General features: G+C 45.1%; 1 protein-coding gene across 1 annotated transcript in view; it reads right to left on the bottom strand.

Moving 5' to 3' along the window:
- Positions 1-14,215, bottom strand: part of HTR4 (5-hydroxytryptamine receptor 4) — a 127,264-nt gene that overhangs the window by 44,580 nt on the left and 68,469 nt on the right. The window contains exons 5-6 of the mRNA XM_082771254.1: positions 4,852-5,005; positions 3,627-4,195 (exon numbers count right to left, since the gene is read on the bottom strand). Coding sequence (XP_082627380.1) covers positions 3,627-4,195; positions 4,852-5,005 — 723 coding nt within the window. The remainder of the gene's footprint in view (positions 1-3,626; positions 4,196-4,851; positions 5,006-14,215) is intronic.

Below are 14,215 nucleotides of genomic sequence, written 5' to 3'. Positions count from 1 at the left end.
TGTGCTGAGGGATTCTGCCTCTTCTCACTGCCATGTTTTATCATGCTCTGTTCCTCCTTCTTTTTTTCCCATTCCTAATATAAATGTGAAAAATCCCAAAATAGGAATGTAAGCACATTTTAACACTGAAGTTTTCAGAAGAAAAAAAAAGAAGAAATGAGTTTGTCCCTGGAAGGCACTCTCACAGATCACACATATCCAAGAACAAGAGCCTGAATTTAATCTTTAGCATTGACAAGCATACTCTTTGCACTTGCAAAAGCAGCAGTGAGTTGATTGCAAGTGAAGAAAGAACAGTTTGGACAGATAAAGCTGAAGGAATGTTCAGATCTTGTGAAGACTGGAAATGAAGAGGAGTTAGAAATTCAAGTTCTACTGCCCACCACTCCTGACTCCCTTTGTGGCTGAACAAGTCATGTCAGTTTAATATAGAATTGTACATCTCTGTGGTTTTGGGGGCAGAAGGCTGCCCTGGGTTCAGAACAGGGTCTGTCCTTCTCTTCACTTCTATCCCTGTTGGGGTACAAAACGCAGCTGTAACACCCCCCTTGCTCAACTTCCCCATGTGCAGAAGCTCTTAGGAAGATAAAACTTCGAGGTTGGAAAAGACGCGTGTGAACCGGGTCCAGCCCCTGAGCCGCTTCTCAGTTGGGCTGGTATGAAGCCAAGACATACAGGAAGGTTTCAATATTTCAGCTGCTGAAATCCCTTATATTTCCAAGACAGCAAAGCAAATATGCTTTATACCTGGGAGAGAAGCTGCCTCACTGAATCTCTCTTCCATCTGTGCCGAGTTCAAACTGTTCTGCATTTAAGAGAAGCATTGAAGAAATCAAAATTCCCCATGTGAGGGTAACTGTCTAGAGACCGTAATTAGTCAGTTTTCCTTTAATCCTCACAATTGCAGCACCATCAGTTCATAACCTGCACCAAGGGAAGAAGTCACACTTTTCTCATTTGTTCCAAAGCCGAGAAAAACAGAAAATAATTGATCTCTGAAGTACTGATGTGCTGAGCCTCAACCCTCAGCAGCTCACAAGCACATTCTGCTGTTCAAGCTGGAGTGACATGGAAAGGCAGGAGATACGTGGCTTGTGGTGGTAGGACACTGAAGAGAGTTCATCCACTCTTAAGTACCCATAAAACCCAGAAATGAACAAAATGCCCTGTACAGAGTTAGGTCTTACAGAGCCTTTTGTAATGTTTATCGCATCAAGACTGACAGGATTACAGCAAGGCACGCGAGCTGGTCAGGCAGTCCCCAAACTTGTTATCTATCTCCCTGGAGGACTTGTAGGTGGAAGCTGAGTCATACGAGTGGGAGGGATGAGGTGGAAATGAGAGAAGCCTGACTCCAAGGTGGCACCCACCACTTAGTGCAGCCCAGCTCAGCTGGCTGGGGTGGCCAAGACTGTGCCCCCCCAGCTTTGGAGGGGAGGTGACTCTTCACAATTGCTTTGGCCTCAGGGACGTTCATATGGTTTAAAAGGGTTTCAAAATGAGGAGTCTGTCAGCACCAGGGGACACTCAGCAAGACTTGAGGAAAGCACTCAGGAGTACATCTCCACTGCCCGGTGTCCCCAGGGCAGAGCTGGCCTGGGCCTGCCAGCCCCGCACAGCGCAGGCAGGACAAGGAACTGTCACAGCGAGACAGCAAACACAGTGAGACATCTTTGAGACACGAGGAGGCACCAGTATTGCCATCTGTGACATTCGGAGGTCAAACGTGGGCCTGGGCTGAAGCAATTCACCTTTGGTGCTGATGTGCTCGCTGTCTGCTGAATCTGAAACCCACACCTGAGGGAGGCTCCCTGTCATTTCACTGCATCTACTTCACAAGAAGTACCTTGTTTCAGCACTTGCTAGCCCAAATAGATGTTATTCTCCCTTTCTTTGTCTTTAGGCCAGCAGGAGTCCCCCACCAGCCCTCCCTTCCCTCCTCCCCACGCACAGCCACATTTCCAGCGCTCACCCCTGCAGCTCCCCAGCACAGGCCACGCTCCCCTGCCCTCTCCCGCAGCTGAGGAGCGTTTGCCTCATCCCCAGGCACATGGCTCTGACACAGGCATGTGCTCCGTGTGGCATGGTGCCATGCCCCCATCACAGACAGAGGGCTGTATATATGTTGTAATGGCCTTCATGACTTCAGAGGTGTGAGAGGCCTGTCCCAGGGCTGTGGGATGCCTTGCCCCGTTTCCCTTCCATTACACAGACCAAGACACCTTCCAAAACTTCAGAGGTCAATACAGCAGGGAGCTGGGGGCAAACGAGAAGATTAGACTCTGCTGGAAGTCTGAGCTTGTCTCCACATGGGTTTAGCTCTGAACACAAACAGTTACTGACTCTTTATCTGGAAGTGAGGAGCCATGACTACATCTACCAGAACAAAGTCACTTCTAGGCATTAGTGCAAAAACACCAGAAGTGTTTTTTGTTTTTCAGAAAATGTAGCTTTTTCTGATATTACTGGAGATAATTGCTCCTTTCTCCCTTCCTCCAGTGCTCTGCCCTCTAGCTCAATGCTTGGTAAGAAGGTAGCAGAGGATGTGTCCCAGCACAGAGCCCTCCAAACCCCTCTGCACTCCCACCATGTGGGACCCACATGCCCTCCTCTCACAATAAACAATGTGGTACAAAACCAGGGATGGGTGTGTGAGGTGGGGGCTCAAATTCTCTGGGCCCCCACACTGCCAGCCAGCTGAACTGTGTCTGGTAGCCCACGAGGGATGCACACTGCAGATCCAGACACCACTGCCTTGCATGGGGGGAGGCAGTGAGGGGCTCAGCCCTGGTGTGGAGCTGCCCCATGTGGCACATGGCAGGAGCCCGGGGCTGCTGGCAGACATGGGTGCCTCAGCCCAATTTTCCCCTGCACCAGCCCCCACAAGATCAGAAAGAAAACATCTGCCCTTCCCCATTTGCCACTCCTGCCGAAAGCCACGACATGCTGCAAGGGCCAGTGTCCGGTTCCAGCAGGACGCTGACCTCCTGTCTGTGCTGCAGGCATCCTGAGAGCCCCCAGGCTTTGGCTCAGTTACTGTAAAGGGCAGACACCCCAGCATTTTCTGAGCTGCTAAAGCAAAATAGCAAGTACCCTTCCTCCCAGAGAGCCACTAAAGTGCCCCAGCAGCATCAGGGCACTTGGGTAAGATCCTCCTTTGCCATTCATTACTTCAGGAGATGCAGCACCAGCTGGTGGGGCTACAAAGACAGAACCTGAGAAGTGCCATTGGGAGCATCTCAATCCCTTTGCTAGAGAAAAGGGAGTAGGCAGCTTCCCCCAGGGTGCTCCCTGTGTGATCGAGTTCATCTCAGACAAAGCAACAACAGGATGCAGCAGCATGCATCCCAAATGCATGCATATCTTCTGCCTTCCCCCAAATATTTCCTGAATATTCCTCTGGAGAACCCGCACATGCCAACATCTATCAGGTATCTACAAACCCAGGTTGTATGAGCACCCTAAGGATTACTGTGCACTTCTCATTCCCCCAACCCCCCCTTTATTTTTTTAACAGTTAATCCATCAGATATTTCAAATGCAACACAAAATCACTCCTTTAAGAAATCTCATGAGAAGTACTCTTTCTAGTGACTCAAGCTATTTTGCAGCAGCTGAGAACTCACCTTAGCACATGAGTCGATCCGTTTATCGTGGTGGTGGAACAGGGGACCGTCTGCCCCAAGATAGAAGGCCTTCGGTATCGCTCATCACCACAGCACAGGATGATGAGGAAGGCACGTCTGAAAGACTTGTTCAGGAAGGCGTAGAGGAAGGGGTTCAACCCTGAATTGATGTAGCCCAGCCACAGAAAAGCTGTCCACAGCTTCCCCGGCACCGTGTAGTTTATGAAAGGGTCCACTATGTTTGTGACAAAGAAGGGGGCCCAGCACAGGCAGAAGCACCCCATGATGATGCACAGGGTCTTGGCAGCTTTGGTCTCAGTCTTCATGCGGTGCGTGCTGTGCTGATCTGGGGGGTGCTGCCGACCGTCAGCGGGGGTCCCCGCGCGCTGCAGCACCCGGATCTGGTAGGCGTGCTCCCTGGCGGTGATGTAGATGCGGTAGTAGGCCAGCACCATCAGGAGGAAGGGAATGTAGAAGGCCACCACAGAGCAGGTAATGGCGTATGGCTTGTTGACCATGAATATGCAGTAGGTGGAGTTGGAAGCCTTGTTGAACTGCCTTTGCTGGATCTGGGGCAGGGGGAGAAAGGAGAAGGACAAAGAATGGAAGAGATTCAGTGCTGCTCCTCTGCCATCAGCAGTCTGTTTGTCAGGATGCTCTACCACCACTTTCCTATTCTCTCTCCTCCCTTGCCTCTCCCATATGCCTTACCACTGCTGCCTCTCCCAACTATGCTTACACCTCAGGCTCTGATGGTCCTGAGGTTTGTGGAACCAGCCCATGTGCAGCTCCAGTGTCCTGGAGCATGCCTCAACCTGGCTGCTGAAAATCAGCCTAATAGCCCAGTTCATACTCTGTGAAGGGGAATAACTTCACTTTGTGCTGTGCTTTTTTGCAGTGCTCACTGCTCTGTCCATCAGGACATGCTTTTGCACCAAGGATGCACATTTCATCTGGCCAAGTGGCACAGGCCAGATGGGTGGGGATGGGGCTAGGCTAATAACTTAGCAGACAGGGGCTGCTCTAGGCATGGGGCAGTAGGCAGCAGCCTTGAAAATCCCTATAAAGAGAAATTCCAGAAATTCGGCAAGCCCTTTGCTTCAATAACAAGGACTTCTCCTTTAGCCTCTATTGCTGTCTTTTCTTTGCATATTCCTTTTTAAAGAAGTATATACAGCAGGGAATATATTTGGTATCAAGTCAGTGTATCTCCTAAATTACTCACCAGATCAATGATGCCAATGCTATTCCAGCCTTGCATGATTGGGAGGAAAGAAATAAATGTTGGGATTACCCAGCAGCCTCCAAGCATTACAGCAATGCGCAATGGAGTCATCTTGTTCCTGTAAACCAGTGGCTGGCAGCAAATAGCATAGTACCTGCAAGGAGGAAGCGAGAGAACCACCATCACTGAAGGAGACTTTCAGGTCTTCTAGAAATAAAACTGTAAAGCCTTTTCTCCAGCTTGTTTCTCCTGCCTTTCAAAACAGAGGGGAAAAAAAAGATTATATAGTCTATTTCTATTGACTGCCTCTTACACAAGGAGCTCAGGGTATTTTCACAGCATGAGTAAATAAGGTTTCATAGTCCCTTGCAGGGAAAAGGCAATATTTTCTAATTTTCCAGGTAGGGAAAACAAGGCATAGATTAATGCTGTGGTTTGTCTAAAGTCATGGAGCAAGCGAGTGACCTCCCATTCAGCCCTTCTCTCCTCCTGCACTTAGTCACAAAGCTGTCTGCACCCTCCTTACCACAACGAATGAGTTCACCTTCCTTCTATTTAGCCATAACTGAGTAAATGTTGGGGTTTTCCTAACTGTAATGGACATTTATTTTGACAAGACTGCAAAGGCTGTTGTTGCAAATTAACAAAGTGTTTCAAAGCTGTGAAAATATCTGTAAAAGTAAGTAATAAACAAATCCCTTTTCTACCTCCCTGTAAACACCTCTTGCCTGGCCATGCTTTAACATTCTGCCACAAGGACAGCACAAATGTCTGCCCAGGGCTTCCAGTCTTTTCCCCACTGAGGGGAATTGCCCTGTTCTCTCCTTCTTCTCCCAGTCCATCCAACGTATTCACAATAACATAGACTCCTGCTCTTAATATAACCAGCTTTGAACTGGAAATGTCTTCTCCAAGAGACAAAAAAATAAGTAGACCAAAATAAGAGACAAAGAAGAAATGCCCATAGGCATAGCAGGTCAGCAACCATAAAATTCTATTGCAGATTCCTGGTGGCCCTGACCTGACAGTCTGTTTCAGGTTCTGAATGAAATATTTTCAAACTTCAGAGGATTTCAGCGTACTTTGCAGAGGAATGCCAGTACTGACGTCCCCACTGCTCAGACTGCTGGGGTCCAGAGGCTTCCACAGCAGAGCCACGAAATGCCCTTGGCTTTCAATCCCCTGTTCCAACCAATCTCCTTGCTGTAGCAGACCTGTAGTCTCTTTGATTTCAACACGACAGAGCGGGAAAGACTAGGGCTGAGTGTAAAGCAGTGGAGTCAGGACAGAAACCTAATACGGCAGACTGGGAAGATGGCCATTCTGCAAAGGCACTATACCCCAGTTACAAGTTTAGGTATGTCCCTGAACTACCATTTGATCCAGATAATTGATAGGAAGTAACATAAACACTCAATTACAGAACTTCAAGCATTTTTTTCATGACCATACCAAGTAATATATAACAAGGATATTTATGAAAGAGCCTTTTTATGCAAAATGTTTAATAATTCAGCCCATAAAGCAGCATTAAAATCTCTTAACAACCAATGCAGGTCTCACTCTAATTGTGAAACTGAGAACATTTTCAACTTCCTTTTAAAAGTCTCCAGGGATCCTGCAGTTCAGAACTGAGAAGATGTCTCTATAGGTAGTTGGAAACTACTGCTTAGACTCCACAGCACAGGTGATCTGCTGCAGAAAATAGAAACTGTTAAGAAGGACAAGAGCAGTGGTCAGCCCAGTCCTGCTCGGCCAACACCAGGACCAGCAGAAATGCCTCTCAGGTTATCCTACAAATGTCCCTCACTAGGCTTCTGGCATTTTCACCTGGCACAGCTGGTACATCAGTGATACCAAAAGTGCCCATGAATTCTCATCTTTTCTAAATAACTAAATATATAATTCAGCTATGGGCCTGATGGGTATATTTTCTTAGTGAATTAATAATGGTTGTCTGGTAGATGTAGTTCCCACATTTGGTAAGCACAGACAATCTGCAATGTGGCACCCATCTGTGTACCTGTAGGACATAAGCACTGCATTGAAGTAGTGGCCATTGTTTCAACAACTATTTATAAAGGGAATAAATCACAGAACCACAGAATCATCTAGGTTGGAAGAGACCTCCAAGATCAACTAGTTTAACCTCTGACCTAACACTAACAAGTCCTCCACTAAACCATATCACTAAGCTCTACATCTAAACGTCTTTTAAAGACCTCCAGGGATGGTGACTCCACCACTTCCCTGAGCAGCCCATTCCAATGCCTAACAACCCTCTTGGTAAAGAAGTTTTTCCTAATATCCAACCTAAAACACCCCTGGTGCAACTTTAGCCCGTTCCCCCTTGTCCTGTCACCAGGCACATGGGAGAATAGGCCAACCCCCACCTCACTACAGCCTCCTTTAATGTACCTGTAGAGAGCAATAAGGTCGCCCCTGAGCCTCCTCTTTTCCAGGCTGAGCTATCCCAGCTCCCTCAGCCGCTCCTTGTAAGACTTGTTCTCCAGACCCCTCACCAGCTTCGTCACCCTTCTCTGGACTCTCTCGAGCACCTCCGTGTCCTTCTTGTAGTGAGGGGCCCAAAACTGAACACAGTACTCAAGGTGCGGCCTCACGAGAGCCGAGTACAGGAGGACAATCACTTCCCTAGACCTGCTGGCCACACTGCTTCTTATACAAGCCAGGATGCCGTTGGCCTTTTTGGCCACCTGAGCACACTGCTGGCTCATATTCAGCCGACTATCCACCAATACTCCCACGTCCTTCTCTGCCAGGCAGCTTTCCAGATCATTGATAAAGATATTAAAGAGGACTGGCCCCAGTACCAAGCCCTGGGGGACGCCACTAGTGACCGGCCTCCAGTTGGATTTAACTCCATTCACCACAACTCTTTGGGCCCAGATATCCAGCCAGTTTTTAACCCAACAAAATGTACACCAGTCCAAGCCATAAGCAGCCAGTTTCTTGAGGAGAATGTTGTAGGGAATGGTGTCAAAGGCCTTACTGAAGTCAAGGTAGACCACATCCACAGCCTTTTTTTAAAGTCAATCTTCAATTTTTAAAGTCTATAACAGTCTATTTTATGAGGCCAGCAAAATAATAAATTAGAGACATTAAATTAGCAAACACACACTGAAGTTTGACCACTGACCTGAAGTGGAGCCTGTGAGAACTTCTAAGTGCAAGAAGCACGTTAAAATAAGAGATATGGAAATGGACAAATATACACAGTTTATGCGTATGTATAAAAGAGATGTCCTTGAGGTGCACAATTTATTTCATCAAGAGTTGAGGGGGAAGAGAAAATTTTGTGCTAAACAGGCAGAAAAAAAAAAAAACACTAAAAATTTCCAAATTTTCTTAATAAATTTTTAAAAAGTCATGTGGAGTCAACTAAATTGCTTTATTTTGATAAAATGAGATGATATATTCTACACAAGGGGTTGAAATAAAATCAAAGTGTCAAAAGAAAACTTTCTTTTTTTAAATCTCTTTGAAACAAGATTCAAAATGTCACAGGGGAAAAATGTTGAAGCAAGCATTCAACTCTTTCAATTTGATCATTTATATATTCTCTTCTGGTTTTCTGTGTGCATGAAAATCAGCCTGTTCCTCTGAAAGGTTTCACTTTCAAAGGAACAGTATATTTGACAGTAACTGTTCTTTCAGGGCACTGCCTGAAATGTTGCTCTCATGGAGTAATGCTAACTCCCATGGCAGTTGGTGGATCCAATTCCTGTGTTCACTGACATGGTCCTAACATGTTCCCAACATCTCTCTGGCAGCACAAGGAAGAAGAAGAGGAATAATTTACAGGAACAGGATTTGCTTAGTTTTGGAGCTTGCCTTCAGTGGGTGAAGATTTGAACAAGCGAGGTTGTCCCGCCTTGAAGGTATGTAAAACTGAACTGAATAGGAGCCTGAGTGACCCAATTAAAATCAGAGATTTTGGTTTGAGTTTGGCCCTGTTTTGAGAGGGGGGGATGGATCTGGGACCCCTACAGCTCCTTTTTTTGAGTCTATCAGTATGGTCAAATTTTAACAACTAAATGATTTCAGAGAATAGAATAAATATGTCTTTGTTCCTAGGATAATTACCCTCCTCATGACAGCCACAATGTGCTTGCGTAACCTCGTCTTATATTAGCAGAGCTTATTGAGTTTGGATTTCCCAGTGTTCTCCAGATTTCCTTCCCCAAGGAAACAAACCGACCTTTGAATCCAAACAGGTATTTTCAGTAATGCATTTGACTGCTTATTCAGACAGACAGTGCTTCTCTTGGCATTATGTGAAACTGCACTTTTGGCTCTAGACACAAGGGAATTATACCTGACATATTTATTTGTTTACTGTCTGAGAGACACCCACTGCAAAGTACTACCCAGTGCTGGACATCAAAGGATTCCTGTGACATTTCTGAGAGCAAGTTGCTGCAAATCTCAAGAAACTACACTTACTTGCAGAAAGCGCAAAAAGAGAAATTCACCAAATAAATGGGAGAGAATGGCCAACACACCAACTACCATTTCAGAAGTTAAATCAGCAAACAGAAAAGCAACAACATGACACATTACTAATTAACTACAGCAGGAAAACAATTCTTTGAAGCAGTTCAAGTTATTTCATTTCTGTACTTCTATCCCTGATGCAGCTGACAGCATTACACTGACTTGTACATGCTATTAAAGGCCATTAGAGTAAAAAATATGCCTGTAAAAATGACATCTTAAGCTCTCATATTTTTTCCCTCCCAGTGATTCAGCAGCAATTTTATTCCACTTACATGTCAAAAGATTATATGGTGTTTTTTTTTTTTCTTTTTTTGTTTTGTTTTGTTTTGTTCTGTTTTTCTAACTGCTGCTACTGTGACTCCCCTTGTATTCAGAAAGGCGAGCTGGGTTCCTCCTGTCCCCATGCTGTTATCAGCAATAAGGTCCTGCAATCCAGACATGGGTGATAATTTTGCTGATGGTGAGGCAGAGAAACACACAGCTGGTTGCCTGGAGCTTAGCGGAACTTCTGCTCAGTGGTTCAAAGTCAGATAATAGAAATCCATGCATGTTAACAAAGTCACTGAAGTCACACAATTTTTGCAGTAGCCAATGATCTGATGTATGCAATCGTTCGGACATTTAAGCAGCTATTTATTCACTGAGAGAAAAGTAATTACATCTCTAAGATTATCAATAGTTTTAGTCAAAAGCTGAAATAAAGACATTTTCTTATTCTACATTTCTGCTTCCTTTCAAGCTAGAGCTGTTTTCCTGTGCTCATAAAGAATATTTATTAGGTATTGCTTATGACAATGTGATGGATGAATATAAAATGCAATACACATATACATGATTAATACAATGTCCAAGTTTAGTTAAATATTAATTCTTACTATTATCAGCCAAGGCCCATGCTTCTGCAGTTCCCTGGAAATGTTAACTTCCCTGTTACCTACAGCAGGTAGTAGGTGCAGAACATCTTCTCTTCTATCTCTATTTTGACATTCTCAGCTGAAGGGGAAATACACGGATCCCTTCCTGAAATTGTAGATCTTCCAAGAAGCCCCACAAAGCAAAGGTTATTATAATATTTTTCCTTTCCCATACCAGGCATTTACCACATGTGAATGAATCAAGAACTAACATTTTACAGATGGCTCATGCAGAACAAAATAGCTCTGCGGCCTTACGTACAGCTCTGACGGTCATTGCAGATATGTTTGGCTACCAAGCATTTGTGACCTGCCCGTGGTCCTTCAGTGGCTCTGCAGAACAGTACAGTGGCCAAACTCTGTCTCGAGGAGCATATATGTGATTGTCCCTGGTCTTCCAGGGAAATGAATTTGGGAGGGACTGATTAGTACCAAGTAGATCGATTCCCAAAAGTGAACCTCATCTGCTACAAATTGCGTCATTAACTCAGAGGGGATGCAAGTGCACCTCCATTATGTGCATAAAAGCTATAAAAAAACTCTGTGTTCAGTGCCCCACAGGGGAGCCACATATACACAATTTCCAACTGCTGTAAGAGCAGAATATTTTTTCCTTTTCCCAACAGGACTTGCATTTTGCCTGCTGGTGAGCTCCTCTTTTTGATCAGTGCTCCCAAAAATCATTTATAAATGCACAATGAACTGTACACCAGCAACAGATTTGTACCTAACAACCTTCAACGCATCATGCAGAGAAGGCATAATATCACATTCCTCAGCAGCAGGATCATGGACAGCTTGTCTAATGTTAAACTTGTGTATATGTGAAGACAGGAGGGAAGCTGTGAAGCCAAAGAGAAAATAGACCGAAAATTCGGTCTATCAGAATATTCGGTTACATTCTTGCCTTGTATGACTGAATTCTGAATCTGTTGTGTAGGTCCAATGCTTTCATGGAAATGTAAGTGCTGTAAATCATGGGTGTTTGTTGGTGCCTCTGCCTGTATGGAGGATCCTGTGTATACACACACAAACATATGCACGCTCTTTGTATCACACCCTGCCCGTTCTCCAGTGAAAAAAAAAAAATAGAGAAAAAAAAAATAGAGAAAAAAAAAAAGATTTTTGAAGATCACATGAACTTTCAAGTGATGACACGTGTTTACCACAAATTTATAGTGCCTATGTTGTTGGAGACAAGAAAGGCAAGCAGAAGGACTGAGAAACAGCATGGCATCTCAGTACAATCCTGACCTAGGGCTGACAGCAGCACAATGTAGCTGTGATCTACAGCAGGGGTAGCTATTTGTGGCAGTGACTACCTGCATACTCATCAAGCACCAGCACGATGAGACTCAAGTTGTGTCCAGGATCCGTGGTCAAGACTGAAATCAAAGGTCCAAGGATCTCTATAACCAGCTGGGCCAGTAACATTATAAACCCCAGTTTCTGTGCTTAAAGAGAAGCACTGTCCCCCATTAGCCTGGATGTCCAAGCTCCTCCTCAGGCCCATGGCAGTGAGCAAGCTGTCCTGGGCACATCTCCAGAGAGCACTCCTGGAGTCCTCACTCTTCAAGATAAGTGATGCTCTTACCACTGCTGCTCTCTCCTTACCTTCTGGGCACTACAGAAACCTAATTACTGCATTAGATTATTCCTTCCCTTCGGAAAAAAAAAAAAAAAAAAAAAAAAAAAAAAGTATCTGCTTGGTTTGCAATACAATTCAGTTTGAGCTATGGGTATGTAGACACTACCCTGAAAGCAGCTCCTTAGATATTCCAGACAGACAAATACACACCCACCTTTACCAAACAGCCTGGGCCATGTGGGTGGCCCACATATAAATCCACGTGGTGTCACGCGCATGTATTAAGTGATACACATGCCATATGTTTTAGCAGCACTGAGGCAAAAATGAGCCAAGGAAAATTTACTGAATTCTTTCACTGATTACTTTTTTAACCTTCTTAAAGAGTCTATCACAAAGCAAAGAGGGTGGCCTGCAGCGAGCTCAGATACTGAAGATGCTGAGCTGAACGGGTGGCAAACTCTTGCAGGTGGCAGGGATGTGCATTTTAGAACAGAGGAATTTCTTCTCTTCGTGGGACACAAGCTACATAATGATGAGCCTAGTTGGGAAAGCCCTCTTCTTTGTCTTTTGGAGTTCTACTCTGGCGTGAGTAACAAAAGCAAATCCAAGCAGGGTTTTGCACATTCCTCCTCTCCCCCAGTCAACCCAGAGAGGGCCAAAGTCTTCAGCTGAACCCCAACAAAATTAGGAAGTCTAGAGAGCTAGAATTTCAATTTTTTTGTGTGTGTGTGAAATTAAAACAGTGCTACTGGAGAGTGACTCTGCTCAATCAGATGATGACAGGACAAGGGGGAATGATTTCAAACTAAAAGAGGGGAGATTGAAATTAGAGGTTAGGAGAAAATTCCTCACTCAGAGGGCACTGGAAGAGGTTGCCCAGAGAGGCTGTGGATGCCCCAACCCTGGGGTTGTTCAGGACCAGGCTGGATGAGGCCCTGGGCAACTTGATCTAGTGGGTGGCATCCCTGTCTGTGGTAGGTGGGTTGGAACTGGGTGATGTTCAAGGTCCCTTCCAACCTGAGTCATTCTGTGATTCTGTGATACTGGCTTTGCTGTTATTTCCATGAAACCAGATTCTGGCCTCCACATAAATAGATTTTTACTTTATTTGTGGAGAGAGCAGCTCTTTCTCTTTTCCTTTTTCCCATTGAGCAAATAAGCCATGGTGTCTGACTGTGCCAAATAGAACAAAGTTATACATTGCTGGTCCAGAAGAAAAATGTCCTAAAATTATTATATCTAACAAAATTAAATTCTTATTAGAAAAACAACAGCCTGCTGGTGTTGAGATAATTACACTGAGAAAAATGCTAAAGAGAACAGTTAATTGGAACTGGATAAATTTAGCTAGTAATACAAACAAACGTATGTTGCCAAACGGAGATGGAAGGCTCCTCCATGGTCCCTGTGCAGATTGGTGTGTGTGCAGGGTTATTGGCAGCAATGGTGGTGAAATAAATTTCCATATTTCTAGAGGATTTGTAGAGATTAATAAAGGACAGTGCTTGCCTCAGGCTGTGCTATGACCATCTGCTCTATTATTTCTCATAATGCTCTCCAGCCTGAATTCTGCAGCTCCTGTGCTAGCTTTCTCTCCAAGCCACATGCTGATGGGGATACCCTGCAGCTGTACGTCATGTCCCAGTCCTGCACGGCTGCAGCTCATCCCCTTCCTGTGCCGTCTCTTCCCTACTCCTCCTGAGCAATTGTAGAAGACCGGGCACCTTTACAACTCAAAGGGATAAGGGGGATTCACAGCCTGGTTCAACATTATAGCAGGCACTTGTGTCACTGAGGCAGAGTGCTGAGTGTCTAATCATTACTTTGCGGTAGCTATTTAAAGCCCAAGGAGTCTCCTCGTGCCCCTGCTTGCCAGCCAGCAGATGCCTTGCAGAGCACAGCTGGGTGCAGCTGCTTTCTCCCTGTCCTTGCGAGGACCAAATGCCCTCGCAGCAGGGCAAGCCACGCCCCCTGATCCAACTCTGAGGCACTCAGGAATTTTTAGGCTCTAAAACATCACTTTTCTCAAGGGATTGTGCTATTTTGATGTCTAAACAGTACATTAATGTTAATTAATGTTTGTAAATAGTGCAACAAGCATCTGTCACTCTGGTGCTCCAACACTCTTTGGATACATCTGCTTAGCTTTAGCCTTTATTTAGCAGTGATCATGCGGTATGTTTGGATTCCTGTAAGATGAGCTCTGACTACACAAACACATGGCTAGGTCTGTTTTGTTGCATGTTACATAGCAGCTCAACAAATGCTTCTAGCACTGCAGGTGAGCAGTAGATGTATTGCCCAGCAGAGATGCAGGCCTGGAGGACAGCTTCGCTGCCTG

Source organism: Aythya marila (assembly GCF_965140915.1).
Source record: "Aythya marila genome assembly, chromosome: 14".
Lineage (NCBI taxonomy): Eukaryota > Metazoa > Chordata > Aves > Anseriformes > Anatidae > Aythya > Aythya marila.
The sequence above is the reverse complement of the archived record's forward strand: the minus strand, read 5'-3'. Positions and strand labels throughout refer to the sequence as shown.